Source organism: Lepus europaeus, chromosome 5 (genome assembly GCF_033115175.1).
Source record: "Lepus europaeus isolate LE1 chromosome 5, mLepTim1.pri, whole genome shotgun sequence".
Classification (NCBI taxonomy): domain Eukaryota; kingdom Metazoa; phylum Chordata; class Mammalia; order Lagomorpha; family Leporidae; genus Lepus; species Lepus europaeus.
Genome location: NC_084831.1, coordinates 46,335,247 through 46,361,018, shown reverse-complemented (window position 1 = coordinate 46,361,018; position 25,772 = coordinate 46,335,247). Strand labels below are relative to the sequence as shown.

The following is a 25,772-nucleotide window of genomic DNA, read 5'->3' as shown; positions in this document are numbered from 1 at the left end:
AGAATTAACATTTTTACAACATTGGGCTTTTCATTTGGGAAATAGTGTCTCCCCACTTATGGGCACATTCATTTATATATTTCAGTAGTTTTAGGATTTTCGTCAGACAGCCCTTTGTTTTTGATAAAGACATGTTTTACTCTCACCCCAGCTTTCTTTCCTTTTCAAAAAATTTTCTTAATATGAACCTTTAGAATGATTTCATCCAGTCCTCCAAAGTTTTATTGACATTTTCTGATTTATATTGTATTAAATTTCTGTAATAATTCAGATTGCCATCTTTCTGTCAGTTCCTCTATTCCAGTTAGTCTTTTTTTTTTTTTTTTGAAGGTTTATTTTATTTATTTGAAAGACAGAGTTACATAGGGAGAAAGAGATGTTCCATCCACTGGTTCACTCCCCAAATGGCTGCAGCAGCTAGGACTGCGCTAGACTGAAACCAGGAGCCAGGAGCTTCTTCTGGATCTCCAACGTGGATGGCAGGGTCCCAAGCACTTTGGCCATTTTCCATTGCTTTTCTTAGGCCATTAGCAGGAAGCTGGATCAGAAGTGAAGCCACTGGGACACAAACCAGTGGCCACGTGGAATGCTGGTGTCACAGGTGGCAGCTTTATTGGCTGTGCCACAGTGCTGGCCTCTAGTCATTGATTCTTGACTTGATCAAATCACTCTGAATCTTTCTGGTACATGAAAAAAAACTTGTTTAATTTTGAAAGGAGAAGGCCCTCTCCCATTGATTTCTAACCTGTGGTGTCTTTTCCAGGCCGTCTCAGCCCTGGTGCAGCCCTTAGGAGTATGTGCAGAGTACCTGAATCCATCTGTGGTGCAGGTAGGATTGGCCATTGCACAGTTCTTTAGATGCTGATACGAGACATGCAGACTATAAAGGGTTTCTTCCTGTCAGGTTGTTCACAATTGTCCATAATTCAGAGTAACAACTTTTTTTCAGAATAGCTGTCCATTTAGCAAGAATATCAGAAAATAAACAAAAGCACTAAATAATTTTAAGTATGAGTAGAGGAGATATCATAACATTGGAGAAGGTTGTTACCTTTTCAACTTATCAAATATAATTCCAAGTTGTTTCTGACTTCTGCCTGTACAGTAAGTAGCAGCTATAACGGGTTGCAGGGTTCAGTTCCATTTGTATTAAATTAGATCAGGGCTGAGCAGTCTGGGAGGCTCACTCAGTCGCTGAGTCGCCCACTTCTGAGTAACACTTAGCAGTGCATCCTGACTGCTGCCCCACAGAATTCTAAGTTAGAAAGCCACAGAACAGTCCAAGGTAAGAGCATTCCGTTTTCTAAGCTAAAGGGATTTTATGTTTCCTTGTTTCCATTTTAGTTAGTAGGTTTTGCTGAACAAAATGTCATATTGAAATACCTCCATTTATTGTCTTTATAAATAAGTCTGAAACCTGTAACGGCGGCAGAGATATTTTTAAAATACCACAAATGGTTTGGAAAGCGTGGTGTCCTTTAGGAGTAGAGTTTTGGATGCACTGTGCCGCCTTCTCCGTTCTGGAGCAGTATGTTGTATGAGTCATCTGTAGGCCTCACTCACACCAGCAAGCCAGAACAGCTCAGAAGACCGCATATTTTGCAGTTTGTACTTATATTCACTTTTTAAAAATCAAATGCAAAATATTTTCTGTATAAAACTAATGCTTAATGTTGTAAAAGTCCATGTGTCTTAAGTTGCTCTTCAGAATTACTCTCTTAAGATAGAAAATGATAGGGACTATGCCCATATTAGTGTAAAAAAGACTGAGGCACAGAATGAGTTAAAGGCGTACTTGGTATGGTGCTAGCTGGCTAATGGTGGCTCTGAGACTGAATGTACATCTTAGCACACTCTCCTCTGTGAACTGTAAAAGAAGAAATGTCTCCTATGTGCTCTGGGGCACACTCTTTCCGCAGCCCATGCTGGACCCAGTCATTCTAACCACGATCCAGGATGTGCGGAGTGTGGAGGAGAAGGACCTCAAGGACAAGGTAAATGCTGTGTCCAGCCCAGTGAGCTGGTGCAGGGAGCGCTCAGGAGCAGAGCCAGGGTGCGGCAGGGCTCGTACCCCATTGCTCTTTGGAGTCAGTTACATACAATCACATCTAATGAACTTGACATTTCCTAACCACAAAATGCCATTTCTGAAGCACCAGTGGCTGGTGCTACGTCAGTCCATAGAATGAATGCAGTGATCGAGACCATTCAGAGTTTCACTCACGTGATTCTGATGGTGTTATAATCATTGTGGAATAGAAGGAGCTTTAAAAGATTGTGATATTAAAAGTTTATCCAAATTGTTGAAAGCAATTTGGACATTAAAATTTAATGCCCTTGAATTTCCCACAGGACTGTTCCCTTTCCCTTGCTACTTACCTAGGAACTAAATTTTGTTTAGAAACAAAGTGTAGTCAATTGGGCCACTTAGGATATCAGATACCACCACCCCATTGTCATCCTGTTTTCTGTGTGTTTTATAAAAATTGAGATCAAAAATATTTTTACAGTTTATCTTTTGTTTTGTTTTTATTAAATAAAAGAGATTGGTTAGCATCCCTGAGCTCTTGTCTGCCATTAAGTTACTCTGCATGCGCTTCCAACCGGACCTGGTGACGGCCGTGGATGAGCTGCGGCTGGACATCCTGCTGCGCATGCTGAAGTCGCCACACTTCAGTGCTAAGATGAATTCCCTCAAGGAGGTAAGTTCTGCATCCGGCTCTGGGAGACCTGGACACTGCAGGTTCTGCTCAGACTCCTGCTTATGAAAACGTTGGGAAATAATTTCTTTTAATCATAAAATGACAGTGATTATGTATAAAATGTTGTTTATAATTGTATGTTAGTAGAACCATCTTATGTGTATTCCTTTTCAAATTTCATTTGCTGAATTGTTTTAACTACTTAGCGTTTTTGTGAAATTTCCTGGAATGTAATCCTTCAAAATTTGAGATTTACATTTTACCCTAAGGGTACAGTTTCTTTATTTTATTTCAGATAAATAAATAAATGGGTTTATTTAAACCAAATCTTCTAAGTGGGATTAGGACAAAGATAAAATGTCTACAGCTGTGTTGATCTAAGCAAAATGGCAGAAATGATTTTCTGTAGCGTCCTAAAGTTTTATCAAACCCATGCAAGCATCACAATTGGTTTTGGTGAATGAAAAGTGAAGCCAGTGTAGTTCAGACATAATTATGGTTATTTTTCCTTAAGTTTTGTATTAGTTTTGTATTTGTGCGAGGGCTTGGCTGTTGCCCAGGAGTGAAGGATTGAATAGCCAGACCATGAAAGGACAGGGAGTCCGATGTGCAGCTGGAGCAATGAGAACCTGAGACTTGACTGTGGGCAGACCTCTGCACGAGTCTTGTACCCGCTTCTCCGAGCACGTTGGCCTTGTTCCCTTTCTGCCTGCAGTGTGGCATCTTCTTTCCAGGAGAGATCGTGGCTGTGGCTAGCTCTCAAGTTTCTCATCTTGTAGTTCTGTTACTAGTGAAGGACTGACCCTTTTCTTTCTGGTCCCGAGTATGAAATGGGGAGGAAGTATGGGGCAGGTCTTAGCCTAGCAGTTAAGGTACCTGCATCCCGCATCCGAGTGCTGGGTTCAATTCCCTGCTCTGCCTCCTGAGGCCAGCTTCCCAGCAATACAGAACTTGAGGCAGTGGTGACGGTTCAGCGATTGGGTTTCTGCCTCCTACGTGGGAGACTAGGATTTCATTCCCCGCTCCTAGCTGCAGCCCCAGCCCAGCCCTGGCCATTGCAGGTGTCTTTGGGCAGTGAACCAATGGATGAGCCAGCTTTCTCTTGCTCATGTTCTATCCCTCTCCCTCCCTGTACCCCCTCTCTGTCTCCATCTCTGTCTCTGTCTCTCGAATTAAAATTTTTTGGAAGGAAATTCCCTAAGTGGAGTTTGGGTCTGGGTTAGCTGCTGTCCCTGAGCCCGTGGCCAGTGCTCCAGGGAGTGTGAGCTGTAATAACCACGCCCTGTTCTTTTTAAAGAGACATCACAAGTAGTAGTCTGTTAACTGTTAATAACTGGCCTTCTGTACGTTTTGACTAATCATCAGACCACATTGTGACACTAAAAATAACAGGCTGTATATGTAGATTTTAATTATGTATATTATATTCAATGATAATAATCCTGTCTTTTTAGGTAACCAAACTAATAGAAGATAGTACTTTATCCAAATCTGTGAAGAATGCTATAGATACAGACAGATTATTAGATTGGCTTGTTGAAAACTCAGTTCTGTCAATTGCACTGGAAGGTAGGTTGCTTTCAGAAATTTAAAATTACTTCACACATGATTTAAATAACACTTTTATGAAAAAAAAAAAAAAGGTACAAAACTGTTGCTTTGACTGCAGTAGTAACCATATAGCACACCTCTGTTACCTTAGCTTACTAGGACTGTGTTTAGAGTCAGTGCTCACTGCCTCTGGCCGCTTCTCTGCTTTCTTCCACCAGGCAACATAGACCAAGCCCAATACTGTGATCGTATAAAGGGAATCATTGAACTCTTGGGCAGCAAATTGTCTTTAGATGAACTCACTAAAATTTGGAAGATACAGGTAAGTTGATCAGAATTATGTTTGCCTTTTCCTGACATTTTTGGACTACGGGAAAGGAAGGAAGATGGTGAGTAAGGACAGAAATGCAACATCTGTCTTGCTTTAACCATGTAGCTAAGCCTAATCCAGTTTACAATTTTTGGTTTTTATCAAGATTGCATATATAAAAAGGATTCCAGTACTCACCAGAAGTTTCTAACTACTGAGATAGTCTAGTCTTCCAATTTCCTAGATTAAAATACAGCACGTCTTCCCAAAGATTATTCAGCAGTTAGTGGCAGAGCTAATAGGAATGTTAGTCCAGTGTTATTCTTGTTACATTATCTGTTCATGTCTTCCATTCTGTCTCCCACATGAGGATGGTGGTGACGCCTCCCACGTCTGCAGGCCTCCCTCTTACCGGCACTCTGAGCAGGTGTGACAGGATGCAGCCCTCCCTTCAGTTGCTTTTCCCTTCGCTTTGGTCACAGTCCATTTGATTGGTTTTTGTCTTTCTTTTCTGACATTCCTTCTTAAGTTGCCTTTATTAATTTAGTCTCTTCGACTTTGCTTTTATATACTAGTATTTTTTCCAGTTGTAGTCCTTAGTCCCTTTCTTGTTATAAAAGCTTCTATTGTAGTCAGTTTCATCCACTTCTGTGACTGACTGCAATTGTGTTCTGCTGACTCTATATTTTATCTCTTAATACAGACCTCTTCTCAGAGCTCCAGTGCAAAATAACTAAGAATTTCTTTCTTTCTTCCTTCCTTCCTCCCTTCCTTCCTTCCTTCCTTCCTTCCTTCCTTCCTTCCTTCCTTCCTTCCTTCTTCCCTCCTTCCTTCTTTTCTGAGACTTACTTATTTGAGAGTCAGAACTACAGAGAAAGAGAGAGATACAGAGAGATGCTCCGTCCAGTTGTTCACTCACCAGATGGCCTCAATGGCCAGCACTGGGCCAGGCTGGAGCCAGGAACCAGGAGCTTCCTCCTAGTCTCCCACGTGGGTGGCGGAGACCCAAACATTTAGGCCATCTTTCTCTGCTTTTCCCAGGCCATTAGCCAGGAGATGGATCAGAAGTAGAACAGCCAGGACACAAGCTGGCACCCATATGGAATGCCAGTGTCATAGGAGGCAGCTCTACCCGCTACTCCACAACACTGACCCCAAAGAATTTCACTAGAACACCTTTACGTGTGGATCTTGTTGGCATCTCAAATTCATTAGGTCCAGACCTAGTGCCCAACTCTGTTTCTGTGTGGTGGTATCCTTCATCTAGGTACTGATCCAGATAGAAGGCTGGAGCTCACCTGGACTATATCCAGTTAGTCACTTACCATTCAGAATGTGGAGTTGACTGTAGGTGATTATTAATAAAGGTGTTGCTGAGATTTAAAAGCAAAAACAGAGAAGAGGAACAAAAAGGAAGCAGGGGTGTAAAGTCCAAGCAAGGGAAACTGCTTTTGAAAGTGCTTTCACTGTGTGTGCTGGGACAGAGAAGTGCTTCCGAAATCCCTCGCTACTTCAGCCAGCACAGACATCCACCTTTTTTTTTTCTTTTTGACAGGCAGAGTGGACAGTGAGAGAGAGAGACAGAGAGAAGGGTCTTCCTTTTTGCCGTTGGTTCACCCTCCAATGGCTGCTGCGGCCGGCGCATCTCGCTGATCCGAAGCCAGGAGCTTCTCCTGGTCTCCCATGTGGGTGCAGGGCCCAAGCACCTGGGCCATCCTCCACTGCCTTCCCGGGCCAGAGCAGAGAGCTGGCCTGGAAGGGGGGCAACCGGGATAGAATCCGGCGCCCCAACCGGGACTAGAACCCGGTGTGCCGGCGCCACAAGGCAGAGGATTAGCCTGTTAAGCCACGGCGCCGGCCAACATCCGCCTTCTACACTAAACCAGAACACTTCCTTCTTACTTCCTCCTGCCTTCTTGTCTCCCAGCACTGCATCTCATTGGCAGAATGTAGTAGTAAGATAGTTGGCAGAGGAGTTTGGGAAATGTAATTGCAGACTCTCAGCCCAGCATTACAGAGCAGAGGAGGGGAAGTTAGGTGCAGGAGTGAAAGAAAACAGCCCTGGGTCCCATAGATTTTGCCTCTCATGCCTTGGCCTTGGTGGACTAGCCTTGTGTAATTTTGTTTGTGAGTATGAGTTTGGAATCCATGTAAGGTTGAACACTAAGAGACTATGATGCATATTGATTGCACAAGGATACTTAAAAAGTTAGTGGAAGAATGGAATTAAAAGGTATTAATTTTGGTGCAGAATATTTTAGATCTGTTTCCATGAACTTTTCGAAGACTGCATATACCTGCAGCATTCAGCCAACAGCTCTATGTGCACAAAAGGGACTAAGAAAATTCTTAAGGAACTGAATCCAAAAATGCCCCCCTGCCTTTGAGGTTGCTCATTTTAGGACCAGTGAGGCATGACAGTGCCATGATTGAGGTTATAAAGTGATTTTCAGCCACAAGTTTGACAGTAGAGTCTGCAGCTGTGAAACAGACTTTCAGCCCGTAGGATGATAAATATTAATTGAAGTCACAAAATATGAGTAAAATTAAAAATGAGGCCTTTGAGTTCATTTATAAGACTTCAGTCGGTCTGATTTTTTTTTTAACTTTTATTTAATGAATATAAATTTCCAATGTACAGCTTATGGATTACAATGGCTTCCCCCCTCCCATAACTTCCCTCCCACCCGCAACCCTCCCCTCTCCCGCTCCCTCTCCCCTTCCTTTCACATCAAGATTCATTTTCAATTCTCTTTATATACAGAAGATCAATTTAGTATAAAGATTTCAACAGTTTGCACCCACATAGAAACACAAAGTGAAACATACTGTTTGAGTACTAGTTATAGCATTAAATCACAATGTACAGCACATTAAGGACAGAGATCCCACATGAGGAGCAAGTGCACAGTGGCTCCTGTTGTTGACCCAACAAATTGACACTCTAGTTTATGGCGCCAGTAACCATCTTAGGCTGTCGTCATGAGTTTTTTAGCAAGTTGAAAATATTTTGTTCTCCTCTTGAAGTGAATATATCAGATTAAGAACTTGATTTTCATTTTTTTTTACAATGTCCTTTTAAAGATTTAATGCCTGTAAGAGTTTAAATAAAGTCCGCCGATAACCATTAATAAGTAATGCTGATTAGACTGGAATCGATTTATCTTTGTTATATCTTTGCTTTTGCTTCTATAAATTGACAGGGAGAAGACTTAGTTTTGCTAAGTCCCAAGACTTAACCTTTTTCCCCTGTCTGCTTTTGTAGTCTGGACAATCGTCTACCGTAATTGAGAACATTCATACAATCATTGCTGCGGCAGCTGTGAAGTTTAATTCAGATCAGCTTAATCATTTATTTGTTCTTATTCAAAAGGTATGCATTCAAATTTGTTTACTTTTTTTTTGAAGATTTATTTATTACTTATTTGAAAGGCAGAGTTATAGAGAGGCAGAGGCAGAGAGAGAGAGAGAGAGGTCTTCCATCTGCTGGTTCACTCCCTAAATGGCTGCAACAGCTGGAGCTGGGAGCTTCTTCCAGGCTTCCCTCATGGGTTCAGGGGCCCAAGCACTTGGGCCGTCTTCTGCTGCTTTCCTAGGCCATAGCAGAGGCTGGATTGGAAGTGGAGCAGCCGAGTCTCAAACCAGTGCCCATATGGGATGCCAGCACTGCAGGCAGTGGCTTTACCCACTACACCACAGCGCTGGCCCGCAAACTTGCTTGTTTTAAAATTTCCCTAGAAGAAGATCTCTTGAAATCCTCACCTCTGAAGTAGCATTATTTAAATGTAGTTATCTTGATCAAAATTTTGTAGCTCAAGTTGAAAGTTTGTGCTTATTTTGCCAATTTGATTGTGAAGCAATTCCTGTGTCCTGTCTTTTCCGTCCTGCAGAGCTGGGAGACAGAGAGTGACAGGGTAAGGCAGAAGCTGTTGAGCCTGATTGGACGAATAGGCCGGGAAGCTCGCTTTGAAACCACTTCTGGAAAGGTAGGAGAATCAAATGGATTTTTCTAACTACAGATGTTTAAAGCAGTTTAATTTGCATTTAGGCTGGCTCATCACATGTGGTATTATTGTAGGTGTTAGATGTGCTCTGGGAACTGGCTCATCTTCCAACCCTGCCCAGTAGCCTTATTCAGCAAGCCCTGGAGGAGCACCTGACAATCCTGAGCGATGCATACGCAGTGAAAGAAGCAATCAAGCGGAGCTACATCATTAAGTGCATAGAAGATATTAAACGGGTTGGTTTTATCTTTGGTCTGATTTTGTTGTCAGAGCAATAGTATTTCCTAGCAATTAGAACCAAGCAATTTTCCTACCTTTAAAGTAAGTTACACTAAGGTGTCCTATCTGGAAGCTGTGACCGTAAAGTCTAAGATGGGTGAAGTGTAGTGTTGCTGTTACCATGCCACTTACGTTTCTCTCACAATGAATTTTCAGCCTGGAGAATGGTCAGGTTTGGAAAAAAACAAGAAGGATGGATTCAAGGTAAGAATTTGCAGATGGGACCAACTAAAAGGTATACCCATTCAATAGTTCTTTTTAGTAGACTGTATCACAGTTCTAAAATAGTAGCGTGTATTTTAGTGTTCCTTAAAGTGATGTTCATGTACCAACTTGGTGTGTAAATATTCACAACAATGCATATTATTTAAAGCTTGGATAGTTACTGACTCTGAAAAGGAAAAAAATCCAGGGTCATATTCAAAATGGATCCTCATTATGTAGTTTCCCTACATTATCAGACTTTTCAACTTAGCTTTTCTTTTTAGAAATCAAACTTAAAGTATACACAGCTTGAGTAAGTTCAGTGGATTCTAAATAATTATCATGCCATTGTTCTCTGCTGGGGAGAAATGGAGGAACATCCATAGGGCGAGAGATAAGGAGGGGAGAAGGTGATTCGGTGTTGGTGCTCGGTAGTTTTTCAGGGGCTCGGTTCAGATGGTTCCTTGGGCAGACTGTCACTAGGTCAGTGTCAGTGCTGGCATCTGGGCTGTGACCTGAGGAGGCGGGACTGGGAGGGCCTGGCGCTGTAGAAGCCTTGGCCTTCAGGGTTCTGAACTCAGGGTTCCTGTGGACTCGGGAGCTCCTCGGGGTGGTGCTGGCAGATTCAGCAGGCATGGCTGTAGCTCTGCTGTTGCTGCGGGCCTTTGGGGAGGATCGCAATGCGCAGCCCAGTGGAACAAGCTGTGGTGGCCACAGCAGCCATTGCCATGGGGGCCTCCAGGGTAGTGCAGACCAAATGTATATCTAGTGTGGGAGGGACTTCATTTTACTATTGACACAGAAAAGTTGTTCGTGAAAACTTAGTAGTGGCTTAGTAATTTGATTGGCAAAACATATTCCTTGGCTTTAATTGGTAGGTATTTCTTTAAAGGATCTTGAATACTGCGAAGTGATTTTCATTTGTAAATTCAGAAACCCTGGCTCAATTAAGAGGCTTTGGTGGCTCAGTGGGCTTTTGTTCTCTTAAGTTGTGTTTGGCTGTGAGGTCCAGTTGGGGGCATTGAAGAACTCTGCCTTTCGTGTTTTTGACGCTGGAGTTTGGTGAAGGGAATTTGCTGCATACGCTCTAGTTTTCGAGCCTGTAAAAGGCATTCACAGACTAGAGCTGGTAATGCGCAGGCTATGAGGAACTCGTCCCTCATTTCACCAGCACTGCTGTCTTCCTCCCTGGATGCAATTCGAATTTTTCCAGTTTCCTCAGCTCAGTGGCTCAGTTAAGTGGCAACCTCTGTCCTTACGAGTGAAATTCACCCTAAGTTATCGGAGAAGTTTCGCTCCTTCAGTGGTAAAGAAAGAAGAAAAGGGTATCTCTAGGAGAATGGTCTTTTCCTCACAGCAGCACATACATTGCCATTTAGATTGAAAAGGTCAAAGCAAAAGAGAAAAGTCAAACTGGCTTCTGAAACCAGAAGTTCCTCCTGACCGTTGTTCTTCCTTATAGTCAGTTCCGTCACTGCGTCTCTGTTGCTTCTCTTCGTAGTCACTTCATTCACATCTGTTGTTTTATAACAAAACTCAGAAAGTAGCAGGAGAGCTTTTGGAGTCATTTGGTGAGACTTGAAAGGAATATTCTTCTCCACTGCTCCCAGTAAGGAAGTTCTGGCGCACCATTGTTTCACTCTACACGGTGCCTTGCTCTGTTACGCGGCACTGTCAGCTTACGGAGTGCTTTGGATACTCTCTGGAAGTACACGTTGCTGAAGGGGGGCAGTGGGAAGATGAAAGCCCCCTGGACGTGGCTCCAGGCAGGGCCGACTTACTCACTGCCACTAAAGGTGTTTTTCTATGCTATGCCCTTTCCTGCCAGGCAGCAAGGTGGGCTGACTGGGGATTATGTCTCCCTGCCAGGCTACACAGAAACTAAGCAAAGGGTAAGACAAGATCACCCACTCTTACTCCCCTCCCACCCTCAGCTGCCTCTCTTCCCCCAGCTGACCTCCCTCCCCTGCTTTGACACTCTTACAGTTCCCAAGCTCCACTGTTGTGTTCAGAGACTCTGACTTGATTTCTTACCTTTATTTCTGTAGATTTGCCAGGGTACCCATAGCTCCCTTGGGTCCTGTTTCCTTTGCTTCCTTTATATCTCCTGCTGTCCACCCCAGCCCTTTCCCTCGTATTTCACGGTTTTTCCCCTCAGTTAAAAAGTTTAAATGTACTCACTCTGCCCCCCCCCCCAAAATACTAAACCAAACCAAACCAAACCAAAAAAAAAAAAAAAAAAATCACTGCTACTCAATTAGTAGTGTGTTTGCACAGTCCTTAAATTATTGTTTTCAGGCCTTCTAGCATAGTGCTTGGCAGGCTTTCAGTAAATGTTGCCTCCCTTCCTCTTACTTCCTGCCCTTCGCCCTGTAGAACACTAAAAGCCTCACATACGTGGAATATCCCTTGTTTGAAATGCTTGGAACCAGAAGTGTTTTAGATTTTGGAGATTTTTGGATTTTGGAGTATATACATCGATTTTTCTGGCTGAGCACCCCAGTCCAAAAATCTGAAATGCAAAGTACTCTAAAATCTGAAACCTTTTGAGCATCATGTTGACAGTCAAGAAGTTTCATATTTTGGAACATTTCAGATATTGGATTTTCAGATTAGGGGAGTTCAACCCATATATACAGTTGGAGTTGCCTTTACCTGCCAAAATGTGTAACAGAAAGTACAAAGTAGCAAGATCTCTTCAGCATGAATGTCTTACAGTGATGTGGTTAGCACTAGGAGGAACACTTTAAAATTATTTCCTACACACAACATTTTTTTGCTTTGGTTCTTGAAAAACAAGGCAGATGAGGAAATGGAGATGTTCAGCTTGAGAAAACTCAAAAATTAAGAATGTGAAAGCTTTCTTCAGATACTTAGGAACTGTTATACTGAAGTTTGAGTCTGTTTTTTACCTCTCCTAAGAAGTTATGCAGAGACATATTTCAGTATGAGAAAGCAGTGAACTTTCCAGAACAGTCTGAAAACAGAATGACTGCCCCCAAGGCGGCGAGTTCCTTGTCACCAGGGACACCAAGAGACTTACGAAGTCACTTAGTAACAGATGAGTAAGGAGAAATGAGTAGAGGTTTGCTGGCTAAGCCGTGGACCTCCAGGGTTTCATCTAACAACAGAATGATTGGGCATCTTGTTAACCCTGCTTAGGAAACCTCAACTCCATGACATCATCAAGTATGTTCCTTTTAATTATTCATCAGTCTTTGCCCTTTTTGTGATTGGAAAATTTAATTTAAAATTTTCTTTTAACTTGGCAACTTAATGTAATAAGTAAAATAGGATAAATAGTATCTTAACCTGTTTGCTAAGCATTCGAAAGACTGTATCAGAAATAATCCTTAAATGCCAGTTTTATATGCTTTTATTTTATTTATTTATTTTTTATTTATTTTTTTGACAGGCAGAGTGGACAGTGAGAGAGAGAGAGAGAGACAGAGAGAAAAGTCTTCCTTTTTGCCGTTGGTTCACCCTCCAATGGCCGCTGCGGCCTGCGCATCGTGCTGATCAGAAGCCAGGAGCCAGGTGCTTCTCCTGGTCTCCCATGCGGGTGCAGGGCCCAAGCACTTGGGCCATCCTCCACTGCCTTCCCGGGCCATAGCAGAGAGCTGGCCTGGAAGAGGGGCAACCGGGATAGAATCCGGCGCCCCAACCGGGTCTAGAACCCAGTGTGCTGGCGCCGCAAGGCAGAGGATTAGCCTGTTAAGCCACGGCGCCGGCCCAATTTTATATGTTTTTAATTTTATTGTATAGTGAGTTACCTTCAAAGGACAATTTTAGTGTTAAATAAAACACTCTAACCATACTTGACTTAATTGGTCATAAGGATGGTTTTTAATATATCTGCTTATTGCTAAAGGGTTCATATTTATATCCTAAGTCTTTGTAATCCTTTTGGAAGACACCAGTTTTGATCGTTGTCATTTTGAAACTTTTATATTTTGCCAGAAATATTCTGTCTAGTCTCACACGTAGTTGACCTTTGGCATATACCTTATTTCTGTGATTCTCAGATGCCATGATTGTACCCTGCACCACAGACTTAACAGGTTCGCAGAGAAGAAGCACACTGTACATTTACTTTACCAACCCTGTGTTTAGATTCAAGAGGCGGAGTGTGCACCCCCTTTCGGCTGAGTGAGATGCAGCTTCCCTGTGGCACCCTGTTCTTCATGATCCGTGGCAGTGCTTAGGGCCTCTCGCTAATGTTCACAATGGCCTGTATAATTTTGAGACATGTTGCAGAATATGGGGTTTTGTGTAAAACTGAGGCTACTTTTTCCTTAACCAAGTAGAGTAACTACAGTTGAGGTGCAGCCTAGTGCAGAGAGACCTTAATTGCTGAGTGATGCAGCCCTTCACAGGGTATGAGTCTCACACGGCTTCTCCCGACTTTTAAAAATGCCCTAGTCTGAAACCATTGACAACTTTACTTGTAATTGCTTTGATGGACACGATAGGCTAGTGATTACTGCATTAAGTATGATCTTTTGGATAATATTTAACTAACAAATTAGTGATCCAAATTTAAGTTGAAAAAACATCTGTGTTTGGTGTAATAACTAACATGACAGGTAGATGAGCAGATCCCCTTTGTAGAAGGCTAAGTCTTTACATGCTTTTCTAAGGACAGCTGTATCGAAACTTAACCTCTGCCTAGGGGCTGATATGTTTCTTTTGACATAATTGTAAAAAGAGTCAGTTTCAGAAACATTAAAAAAAATCATAAAACCTGTATCTTGGAATCCAGGAAATACGGCATTTGCTGATTGATTGACAAGGAAACAGTATTGTTTTGGCAGTAGCTTACGTATTCAGTAGTAAGAAATCTTACGGTAAAAGACATCAGAAGTCTTTTTTTCCTCCCCACAGGGATCTTTGTCCTATGCAGACTCACTAAGACAAAAACTTCAAACAAAAACCTCAGCCTTTAAAAAGGCTAAAAGACTTAAGCTCTTATTCAGTTTTTTGGTCAGAGATTTAGTAATTGACCAATTAATATTTCTTTAATCTGACATTCTTACCAAATTTTATAATGAACTTCCATAGTTCAAAAGATGCTAATTATTAAAACGCAGTTTCCTTGTTAAGGAAGGAGTATTACATGAACTTGACTTTTCAGATTTGTATCATGAAGATCTGGATTGTCATGTACCACTTTCAGAAATAATATGTTTGAAAGTGTTTTGAAAAATGTAAAGGATGGTATAAGTGTAAAGTGTCTGTAATAATGAATTAAAAATAGAGTTAACCTTTTATGAAATTGTTTTGACTAGGAAATACAAATATGAAAATAATCTTAATATTTACTGTCAGTATCTTGATCATATCATTGGTATCTTAATCATATGAATATGGAAAGCTATATTCTACTTCCATTTTACTTACCAGTCAGATCAGTATGATCCAAGTTAAGCTTTTGCCGTGACTTTATTTTATTGTGTCAACATGTCTTAGCAGCCTGTGCTACTTAATCTATCCTCTGAAGTTGCTAATTCCCTGTTGTCTGTTTTTTGGCTGATGTACCCCTGTACATTTACTGTCACTTCACATCCACTCCTGTTTGCAGTTCTTGGCCTTAGGGAATTGCATGCAGAATAAGAAGTTGAAGACTGAGTTTTGAATGCATGGAGATAAGCTATAAATGAGCACTATGATGAAGAAAATAATAGAATGTGGACAATAAAATCTAATTGAAAATTTCTTATAGCTAATAAATGAATCTGCCGTTTATTTCTTAATATAATTAATTTAACTTCTTTTTAACTCTAGTCATCTCAGCTTAATAATCCCCAGTTTGTATGGGTGGTACCAGCTTTGCGTCAACTCCATGAAATCACCCGCTCATTCATAAAACAAACCTATCAAAAGCAAGACAAGGTGAGACAATAGCTGGTTTAAATTCATGAAGTTACTTGTATAACCTCTTTAAATAACAAAACATGGGTGAAGTTACTGAGTTTATAGTTGCTGTCTTAAATCTTTATGGTTATTAGTATAATTCATTATATCATGTCATAATCCTGAGCTTGAACATCATTCTGTTGTCATTTCTGTGAACTTCTTGTTATATCCCTAACCCAAATTCCTTAGCCAAATTTGTTAAAATAATTAGGCCAGTTTTTGAAAACTTGGATGATATTTTAGAGATTTGTTTGAAAAGATTCAAGAGAGTGTTTTATATTGCAAAAAGATTAGTTTACTTAAGAACCTAGAGCTTTCTCAGAGTAATAGACTTGGGAAGAAAGATAAGAAAGGTATACAGGAAAAGTTTGTTATAAAGACTTTTTTTAAAGAAGGAATCTCACTTAGATGCAAACAGTTTGTTAATAAGAGTGTTAGTTCCCTAGTAAATGTTCCTACCAGATTGATTCTATTTACCTCTGCCTGTAGGAAATGGTACTGAAATCTTTATAGTTGTTCATCTAGGATTACGCCTTAAAGCAGAAGCTAGTATTGAACCAACAAAATAATTACACATTCTCATACCACTTTTCTTTTTGTTGCTTTTTTCCAAGAGCATTATTCAAGACTTGAAGAAAAATTTTGAAATAGTGAAATTGGTAACGGGAAGTTTGCTAGCTTGTCACCGACTCGCAGCTGCTGTGGCCGGGCCTGGGGGCTTAACTGGCTCAACGCTGGTGGATGGCCGGTACACTTACCGGGAGGTATCAGCCATTGTCTTTTTGTTTCATGAGTTACAGCATTCATTTGACTTTTCATACTTGGACCTTAAAAGTAATCCGTCATGCCGTGTGGAGCTCTAAAGAGGTTGTGTGAAGCAGCTTTGTGGTGAGAGAACAGCTTTGGGTCTTGATTATAATCATTTCTAATTAAAGTTCAGGAAAAATGACATTTGTGAGTTGCTGTTTCAGTGAATCACCTAAGAATTGTATATGATGCATTTGGGGGGTGAACCAACGGAAGGAAGACCTTTCTCTCTGTCTCTCTCTCACTGTTTAACGCTGCCTGTCCAAAAAAATTAAAAAAGTATATGATGAAGTGAAAAACATTTTTGTCTTTGATCTGAAATAATAGTTGTCAATTCTGTGGATAATAGTTTTCATTTTTCGAACAGATTGATTTCGAGTATTAAATTGCTTTAAAAAACTAGAAAAAAATCCTACCAGTTGTGAATTTATGGTGCTTTACTTTGAGACTGCTGAAATTATATTTCATTGACATCTAAAGTCAACTGAATTCGTAGTATTCTTGAGAATAGAATCTATTACAGATTTTTCACTTTTATTTTACCCTAAGTTAAACTTTTGTTTTAATTGTTTTGTTTTGCTGTTAAGCTTTTAAGTGTGAATTCCTGGGGTTAACTAATGAGCATTGTTTCTTTTTGCAGTATTTAGAGGCACATCTAAAATTTCTGGCATTTTTCTTGCAAGAAGCTACTCTTTATCTCGGTTGGAATCGTGCCAAGGAAATCTGGGAGTGTCTTGTGACTGGCCAGGATGTCTGTGAATTAGATAGAGAGGTAGGATGGTATTGTGAATAAAATAAGACAGAAATATTTAAATATTTTGCTTTTTTATGTATCTATCTCTTTTTTTAAATGTATCTCACACCTTCAATTCTAAATGCTTTTCAGTTTATATATAAGGATAGATGGAATAGGCTAGGAACAGTAAATGCTGAAAAAATATTTTGTATAGTGTAAACCCATTATATAAACAAATATATAAATTCTTTGGTCATTTTAATAACATTCTAGATAAAGTACCAAATTCAGACAAGTGAGTACAGATAAAGAAGTCTAGGTGTATATTTTAGTTTTATTCTTTTCCATAAGGCTAATTTTAAGTCTACTATCATGATGTAGCACTTTAGAAACACTAAAAAAAGAATCAGTACTTGGATGTATTTTAAACTATGTTTAAGCAGCCAAAAACAGATTAAACCAGGAACAGAACAGTGAATCTTGATTTCCTCATCTCATTTTACAGAACCATATTTGCCTCTCTGTATGGTTGTTGAAAGGACTGAGTTTTTGACAAGTGCCTGGCACAGAGCAAGGCTTACTCAGTGTTGATGGGAAAACCCAAACATAAATGAAAAGCATGAGGCTATTTTTAATTATCTAGGAGAGGACCCCTATAGTTTCAGAGTTCCAAGTGTTTCAGTTTGGAGTGGTATTTTGGCAGTGTAAATTTTGGAAGTATTAAAAATAATTTAATATACTACTCTGCCAGTTTGGAATACATATTTGCCTGCCAAGGCTTTTGGCTGTGGGCTGATGGCTGTCTTGATCCTCAGGTGTGTTTTGAGTGGTTCACCAAAGGGCAGCATGATCTTGAGAGTGATGTTCAGCAGCAGCTCTTCAAGGAGAAAATTCTGAAATTGGAGTCATATGAAATCACCATGAATGGTATGACAATCAGCTTCTTAAGAAATTTTGTTCTTTCCTTTTCTTGTAATCCTACTGCTCAGAAGCAACAACACAGTTTGGACTACTCGTCTAGAATTTTCTTGGTACATATTTAGGTACATATAGACAACCAGAGGTAAATTCCTTTTTTTCTTTTTTTTTTTTTTTTTTTTTTTTTTAAGATTTAGTTATTTACTTGAGAGGCTGAATTAACAGACAGGGAGAGACAGAGAGAGAGAGAGGTCTCCTATCTGCAAGTTTGCTCTGCAAATGGCTGCAGTGGCCAAAGCTGGGCCAATCTAAAGTACATGGTACGGGGGCTCAAGCGCTTGGGCCATCTTCTACTGCTTTTCTAAACCATTAGCAAGGAGCTGGATCAGAAGGGGAGCAGCCAGGACTTGAACTGGTGTCCACGTGGGATGCCAGTGCCGTAGGCAGATGCTTAACCTACTGCACCACAGCACCTGCCCCAGTAAATTCCTTTTTACATAATGGTTTCTTCTAACTAATTTTTAAATTATATGGCCTGATAGCTAAAAGAGCCAAATTGCCTTTTTACAATTCTGTTTTACAAGGATTCAGTAAGGTAAAAATGTATCACATTGTAGAAATCATTCTTTTAGGTATTTCTTTTAATTGAATTTTTTATTGAGATGTAATTCACATGCAATACATTTCACTCTTTTAAAGTGTGCAGTCTTTGGCTTTTAGCATATTCACAGAGTTGTGCAATCTTCATTATTTTCTAATCTCAAAACATTTCTGACATCCCAATAAGTAACCCTTTACTCTTTAGCAGTCATTTTCTCTTAGCTCTGGTCTATTTTTTGCCTTTGTGGATCAGCTTAATCCGGACAGTTGGTATAAGGGAAATCATACAGTATCTGATCTTTTAGATCTGGCCTGCTTCATTGTGTGCTAAAGCATGTTTTCAAGGTTCACCATGTCGTACCATGTATCAGTTCTTCGTTCCAGTTTATGGTTATTATGCTGTATGGGTTTTTCATGTGTTGTTTATCTCTTCACCAACTGAGGAACATTTGGGTTTTTACCACTTGACTGTAAATGCTGCTGTAAACATCCATGAACAAGTTTTTGTATAAATTTTCATGTACAAGCTTGTCATCTTGGGGAAATATAAATCATCTGTGAGGAACTGTCAAACATTTTTTGCAAAGCAGTGGCACCATGTTGTAATCTCACCAGCAATCTCTAAGGATTGCAGTTTCCCCACATTCTTGCCAATACTTATTCCCACCTTTTTCTTTTTCAATGTTAGACATTCTAGTGGGTCTGAAGTTAATTGCATTTCTCTGACAACTAATGATATGGAGCAGCTATTCATATGTGCTTATTGACCATTTGTATGTGTTCTGTGGACAAATTTCTGTTCGAATCTTTTGGCCGTTTTTAAGTTGGGTTATTCATCTCTTTATTGCTGAATTGTAAACATCCTTTCTATATTCTGAACACCAGCTCCTGTGAGATACATGATTTGTAGGTATTTTCTCTCATTTTATGGATTGCCTTTTTTTTCTTGATAGTATTTTTATGAAGCACAAAGTTTTACATTTTGGAAGTGTGCATTTGGCCTAGTGGTTGAGACACTGGCTGGGACACTGATGTCTCCTATTGGAGTCGCTGGGTTCACTGTCTAGCTCCTGCTTCTGGCTTCAGCTTCTGACTGCAGCTTCATGCTGGTGCAACCCTGGGAGGCAGTGGTGGTGGCTCAAGTAACTGGTATCCTGCCGCCCACATCAGAGACCCTGATGGAATTTCCAGCTCCTGGCTTTTCGCCCAGTCCTGGCCATTGTAAGCATTGAGGAGTCAGCCACTGGGTGAAAGTCCTGCCTCTCTCTCTTACAAACAAACAAATAAATAAATATTTTCAAGTTTTAAATTTTGGTTAAGTTCAATTTTCTTTAATTAAGTTATATTTTCTTTTGTTGCTGATGCCTTTGTGCTTGCATCTAAGAAACCCATTGCCAAGAACTCGTGGTTTTAGTTCTTGATTCACTTAGGATCTTTTCATTACTTATCTGCATTACTTTGAGTGCATGAATTTATGTGGAATTTTATAATTTCAGGTTTTAACTTATTTAAGACTTTTTTTGAAAACGTGAATCTCTGTGATCATCGTTTAAAAAGACAAGGAGCTCAGTTGGTAAGTACATGCATTGGCTTCTCATTACTGCAACAGAATACCTGAGGCAGGTTAACTCTGTAAAGAAAAAAGGTTTATTTAGGCTTACAATTCTGGAGGTTCATAGTCTTACTGTCAGATGGCCCCAATGGTTCCATCTCTAGTGAGAGCATTCTACCTGGTACAGGACATTACATGACAAGAGACAAGTAGTGCACACCTCTGTCTCTTCAATCCACAGTTTCTCTTTCTTTTTATAAACCCACTCTATAAACCCATTGGGGTTCCACTCTATCACCTGGTTTAACCTTAATCACTTCCCAGAGGCTCTGCCTCTGAACACCATCATTGGATTAATTTTGTTCCCCTTAGTACCCTTAACTTAGAACTTTAGAGTTTAAACTGGCTGCATGAGTTTAAACACCAAATCATATTTAAGCCATTATTCTCAAAACTAGATAATTTGAGTAATCTCATACAGCTTATTTAGTATTTAGCAAAGCATGTTATAATTGAGAGAAAGCATGGAATTTTTTTTTTTTAAAGAACACGATGCCCCTGACTACTGACTGCTGTGCTGGTAACAGAGCTCTCTTAGACTGAAATGGAGACTTCCTTTCCTGTACTGCCACGTCCCACCGACTGCTTGCAGAACACAACTCACTTCTCAAATCTCTGTCTATTTCTTGCTGATGTGAGGGCAGCCAGTGCCCTCCTGTGGCTTGGTGAATGCCAAGTAGGGGCAGTTCCCGTAAGCTTTGACGGCCTCAGATCCAGCAGTTCGTGTGCACCTGCAAAAGTAACAAAATCTACAATTCTGCAGTCACAATGGTGCATATTTGGGGAGAAAAATTTAGGAATAGACAGTAAAATAATAAGTCTATAGAATACAGATAGCTTATGGGTGTATTTACCTACACCCTTAATAAAGGAAGGCAAAAGCTACTAGCTCTTTTTCCAAGTCCCTTTCATTCAGGACCTGGCTTCCTAGAATAATAAGTTTTTATAAGATTTTGTAAGCCTGAGTCCTGCACTTTTAACTGAGCTTTGGGAAAACCAGGTTGAGCCCTAAGATTTAGTCACCACTTCTAGCTTGACTCCATGTCCTTTTCAAGAAAATCTTACAAAGGTGCTGCTCCTCTCACTGCTGTGCTGTTTCTGTTTCAGTAGCCAGTCTGCATAGATGACCAGCATGGGGTTAGGGATATCAAGAAAAACTCCCCACACCTATCCAAGGTTGCCCAGTGCTTTCAATTCCATATCAGTACAATTGTATTTTGATGTACTACTAGGTTTTGTTTTGTTTTTTTTTTTTTAAGATTAATTTATTTATTTGAAAGTCAGAGTCACACAGAGGGAAAGGAGAGGCAGAGAGAGAGAGAGGTCTTCCATCTGCTGGTTCACTCCTCAATTGGCTGCAATGGCCGGAGCTGTGCTGATCTGAAGCCAGGAGCCAGGAGCTTCCTCTCAGTCTTCACATAAATGGGTGCAGGGGCCCATCTTCTGGGCCATCTCCTGCTGCTTTCCCAGGCCATAGCAGAGAGGTGGATTGGAAGTGGAGCAGCAGGAACTCAAACCAATGTCCATGTGGGATGCCAGCCCTGCAGGCGGCAGCTTTACCTGGTACACCACAGCGCCGGCCCCAGAACTGGGTTTTTATAGTTTTTACTCATACTGAACTGAAGAGGTGTGAACTCCAGATATAATAGAGGATAGTTGTCTATAATTTTATGATCCTGCTGACCTATGTAATTTGTATATAATTTCCTTTTTTTTTTTCTTTTGAACAGTATGTAGAAAAACTGGAATTGATAGGAATGGATTTCATTTGGAAGATAGCCATGGAATCACCTGATGAAGAAATTGCTAATGAAGCCATTCAATTAATCATAAGCTATAGTTACATTAATCTCAATCCGAGGCTAAAGAAGGTGGGTATCTAAGTAAAGACATCACTTCTATATCAAAGGCATGCATTTCTTTTAAGTTGTGAACCTGTATCATTCTCCAGTGTTTTGTTCTAAATAATGATTAAAGGTAAATGCCACAGACTGATTTTAATTTGCATATACCTCTTACTTTCAGGATTCAGTATCTTTGCATAAGAAATTTATTGCTGATTGCTATACAAGATTAGAAGTGAGTAGCAAATTTTATTTAACCATCTTTAGAATAAGTGCTTTGTATTTTTCCTTTTAAATGTTTACATTTTTTGATTACATATAATTTTGATGTCTGAGGTTGAATTCTATTGAATTTTCTACAGTGTACCCCATTGTGGCATAGGGAATAGATGCCAGGATGCCCTCAATCCCTTTTTTAAGAGGACACCTTATAGGAAATCTTTCCTTCTTCCTCCCACCCCCTCTTCCCCTCCCCTTCTCTACTGCATCTGCCCTTGAGGGTATAGGAACTGTCTGCAGAGGACAGGTCTACTATACAGTCCACATTGGCAGTGGAACTGCTTTTTCTTTCCATTTTGTATGTGCATTTTCTGCTTTTCCTGCCCTTCTCCAGGTTTTTACCATAATTGCTGCTAAAGGCCATGGCCAAACGTTTAGTAGTAAGTGGCGTTGGCTGTCCTGTCCCTCGGCAGCCTACTGTGTAGTGTCATCTCCAGCATGCCTCCAGTGCCGTGTCACGGGCTGGTTGAAGTGTTAAACTTTCACTTCACTTGAAATCTGTGTTTGTTTAGGTTTTATATCTAATAAAGAATATTCCAAACGTGTAAAATGCTGCTGCCCCTAAATATCAGTATATAAACTTTATGGTGATAAGTATATGCTAGAATCTATGTAGTATTTCTCAAATCATGACTTCCATCCAAAAATGTCATCCTAAAAACATGCACATATTCAAGCACCTCTCTCTGTATGAGGCACCATGTTAGTATTAACATGTGTAGCACAGCAGTTCTCAGCTGGGGCTCATTTTGCCTCCCAGGGCCCATCTGGTACCTTCACATTTAGAAACGTCCTACTAGCCTTAGTGGATCGAGGCCACAGATCCTGCTAAACATCCTGCAGGGCACTGGAGGCCTCTACAGCAGTTATGCAGCCCAAATGTCAGAGTCCAGGGGAGAGACCCTGACGGAGATGATTATTCTATTTCTAGGCAGCAAGTTCAGCACTTGGCGGTCCCACTCTAACTCATGCTGTGACTAGAGCCACAAAAATGCTTACGGCAACTGCCATGCCAACTGTAGCAACGTCCGTTCAGTCTCCATATAGGTAAGTGATTACAGAAACAAAGAAAATATACAACATATGCATATCTATGAGTTCGAGGAAATAATTGGTATCTTTTCCCTTTGGAGATCTCTTGATTCATGATTTCCTCCTTTTAAATCAATACCTTTAGGAGCAGTCGTATCATGGAAAATTGTACGTTCCTCAGTATGTATCCCCAAGTCTGGGTCTCTTCTGAAGTCCTGTAGGTCCTCACCAGAACAATGAAAGTGTGCCCTCCCTACTCTCTTACCTCATGGACAGGTTCTTGTAACTGCATTTACTTGATTCATTTTACTTTTATTCTGTGTAGCCAGAGGAACTAGTTCTCTAGGATAGAATGAAAGTATATTTGTGCTATGAAGAATAATTTTGAATGTTTGCTTTTTTAGAACTTTTCTCCTTGAATAGTCAAATCTAAGGCACTGCTAGGGTGAAGAAAATGAAGTGAAAGTGGAGGGTTAGTCAAATTATGCATTATAATATAGTCAGTTAAAATATTATTTAGCAAACTTACTTTTCCAAATAATTTTGGTGAGAACATTAGGCCCAAATGTTTGTGTTAAAACCGTGGACTGCCATCTCATTCACGTTGTTGTTTGTTTTCACATGCTCCCAGTGAAATCTGAGTTTAGCAGTGCTGAGGTTCTTTCATAGTTAGGACATTAGGTTGCAGTAACTACAGGGCTTGGTGGAATTTTATGAGCCAGTCACTGCAGGGAAGCAGTCCCTAGTTTCTGATGCCCAGGAAGTCTTGCTGGGGTGTCATGTAATCTTTCTCTTCTCCTGAGATTACGGTCCCATTTACATTATTCACAGTGGGGGATATTTTCTTTTCAAAGCCTTCCTCTAAAAAGGGAGTTAAGGCAGTATCCTTGTCTATATTCTTCCTTTTTTTTTTTTTTTTTTAAATTTTATTTAAAGGACAGAGAGACAGAGAAAAAGATCTTCTGTCCTCTGGTTCACTCCCCAATGCCCACAACAGCCAAGACTGGGCCAGGATGAAGTCAAGGACCTAGTATTCAGTTCAAGTCTCACATGTGAGAGGCAGGGACCCAATTGCTTGAGCCATTACCTGCTACCTCCTAGAGTCCGCAGGAGCAGAGCTAAGAATGAAACCCATGCACTCTGCATAAGTGGCATCTTAACTGCTGCTCCAAAATTCTGCCCCTTACTTTATTTTAGGTGAGTTGAGTACTGTATAGCTATGCTTTATTAACATACAGGAAGTCAATAAAACTCAGCCTGTGCAGACTTAATCTTTAAATGCCAGAAGTGATTATAGGTTCGACTTGGGATAAGAATATTGTCATGACTTTCTTATCCCAACATTCTTGGAAGTATATTCCATATAGACTTACATTAAGAATGTAGATTAAGAATGCCTAATGACGTGTTGGTAAAATAAACCCATCCCTGTGACTCAGCCCCTTAACTGTGTGTTTATCTGATAAGTCAGGACAGAAATGCAATAAGCTGTTGGACTGGGGTCTCCTGGCTGCTACTTCTTTAGACGAGTGTGCTTTTTGTGTTTTCCTTCTTTAATATGTGATTTTTTTATTCCAAATTATTTAATATTTGGGTGAATACAGTGAGAAACCATATAATTTTCTGAAACTTTTTATTACAAACTCTAAATAGAGATTATTACAGTGTATAACTTCTTTTTTTTTTTTAAGAGTCTTTAGCTTTCATCTGAATATTTTTTAAGACTTCTTATTTGAAAGAGTTACATAGAGAGAAGAAAAGACAGAGAGATCTTACATCCACTGGTTCACTCCCCAAATGGCCACAATGGCCAAGGCTGGGCCACGCCAAAGCCTGGAACTTCATCTGGATAGCAAGGACCTGAATCCGAAGTGGAGCAGCTGGAACTTGAACAGCACCCATATGGGATGCCAGCACTGCAGGTGGCTTAACCTGCTACCCCATAGTGCTGGCCCCTTAAATGTATAATTTCAAAGTGAATTTGAACCAGAACATTCTAGTTGACTCTTTTCCCTAGGGGTTTTTTTTTTTTTTCTTTGCTTGTTTGTTTTTTTGAAGACTTATTTACTTATTTTAAAGGCAGAGTGACAGGGAGAAACAGATATTCCATCCACTGGTTTACTTCTCAAATGGCTGCAACAGCCAGGGCTGGGCTAGGCCAAAGCCAAAAGCTCCATCTTGGTCTCCCACCTGGGATGCAGGGGCCCAAGTACATAGGCCATCTTCTGCTTTGCAGGCATATTTACAGGAAGAAAAGCAGACAAACTAAAACTGGCACTCCCATAACAAGATGCCAGCATGACAGGTGGCAGCTTAACTTGACCCTTTAGATATTTCCTAAAGTATTTTCTTTTGAATTTCAAGATCTTATGCATAGGCTGGAAAGGGAATAATTTAGAACTCTGTTAAAAATTTATTTTATTTATTTGAAAGGCAAAATGACAGAGAGAGAGAGAGAATCTTCCATCCACTGGTTGACTCCCCAAATGGCCACAACAGCTAGGGGTGGGCCAGGCTGAAGCCAGGAGCCCAGAACTCCATCTAGGTCTCTCATGTGGATAGCAGAGGCCCAAGTACTTGGGCCATCTTTCACTGCCTTCCCAGGCACTTTCGCACAGGACCGGGTCAGAAACAGAGCAGCTGGGACTCAAAGTAGCAATCTTAGATGGGATGCCTGCTTAACAAGCAGAGGCTTTTAACCCATTGTGCCACAAGGCTGGCCACTCAACTGTTGTCTTTCCAGTGAAATTTCCAGTGTTGTGAATCAGCATAACCAGCCCGGGATTAGAAAATGACAGTACTTCTTTTCAGTTTTAGAAATATACATATTTGAAAGTCCTTACTTTGTAGAGTAACACGTTTTTAGATTCAGGGCACTTGGATTTTTGTTTCTTAGTGTTAATACGTGCAGCTCTCTTTAATAAAGTATGTACCTGTGGCTGTATAACAAGCTGCTGAGTGTTGGGTCCTGTTATTTC

At 40.4% G+C, this 25,772-nt stretch overlaps 1 protein-coding gene across 1 annotated transcript in view; it reads left to right on the top strand.

The window, feature by feature from the left end:
- USP24 (ubiquitin specific peptidase 24) overlaps positions 1-25,772 on the top strand; it is a 156,435-nt gene that overhangs the window by 59,608 nt on the left and 71,055 nt on the right. The window contains exons 8-24 of the mRNA XM_062191402.1: positions 764-829; positions 1,920-1,994; positions 2,544-2,702; positions 4,157-4,271; positions 4,472-4,575; positions 7,829-7,936; positions 8,454-8,549; positions 8,642-8,803; positions 9,003-9,050; positions 14,835-14,942; positions 15,581-15,730; positions 16,414-16,545; positions 17,325-17,436; positions 19,524-19,600; positions 21,370-21,510; positions 21,665-21,718; positions 22,694-22,809. Coding sequence (XP_062047386.1) covers positions 764-829; positions 1,920-1,994; positions 2,544-2,702; positions 4,157-4,271; positions 4,472-4,575; positions 7,829-7,936; positions 8,454-8,549; positions 8,642-8,803; positions 9,003-9,050; positions 14,835-14,942; positions 15,581-15,730; positions 16,414-16,545; positions 17,325-17,436; positions 19,524-19,600; positions 21,370-21,510; positions 21,665-21,718; positions 22,694-22,809 — 1,823 coding nt within the window. The remainder of the gene's footprint in view (positions 1-763; positions 830-1,919; positions 1,995-2,543; positions 2,703-4,156; positions 4,272-4,471; positions 4,576-7,828; positions 7,937-8,453; positions 8,550-8,641; positions 8,804-9,002; positions 9,051-14,834; positions 14,943-15,580; positions 15,731-16,413; positions 16,546-17,324; positions 17,437-19,523; positions 19,601-21,369; positions 21,511-21,664; positions 21,719-22,693; positions 22,810-25,772) is intronic.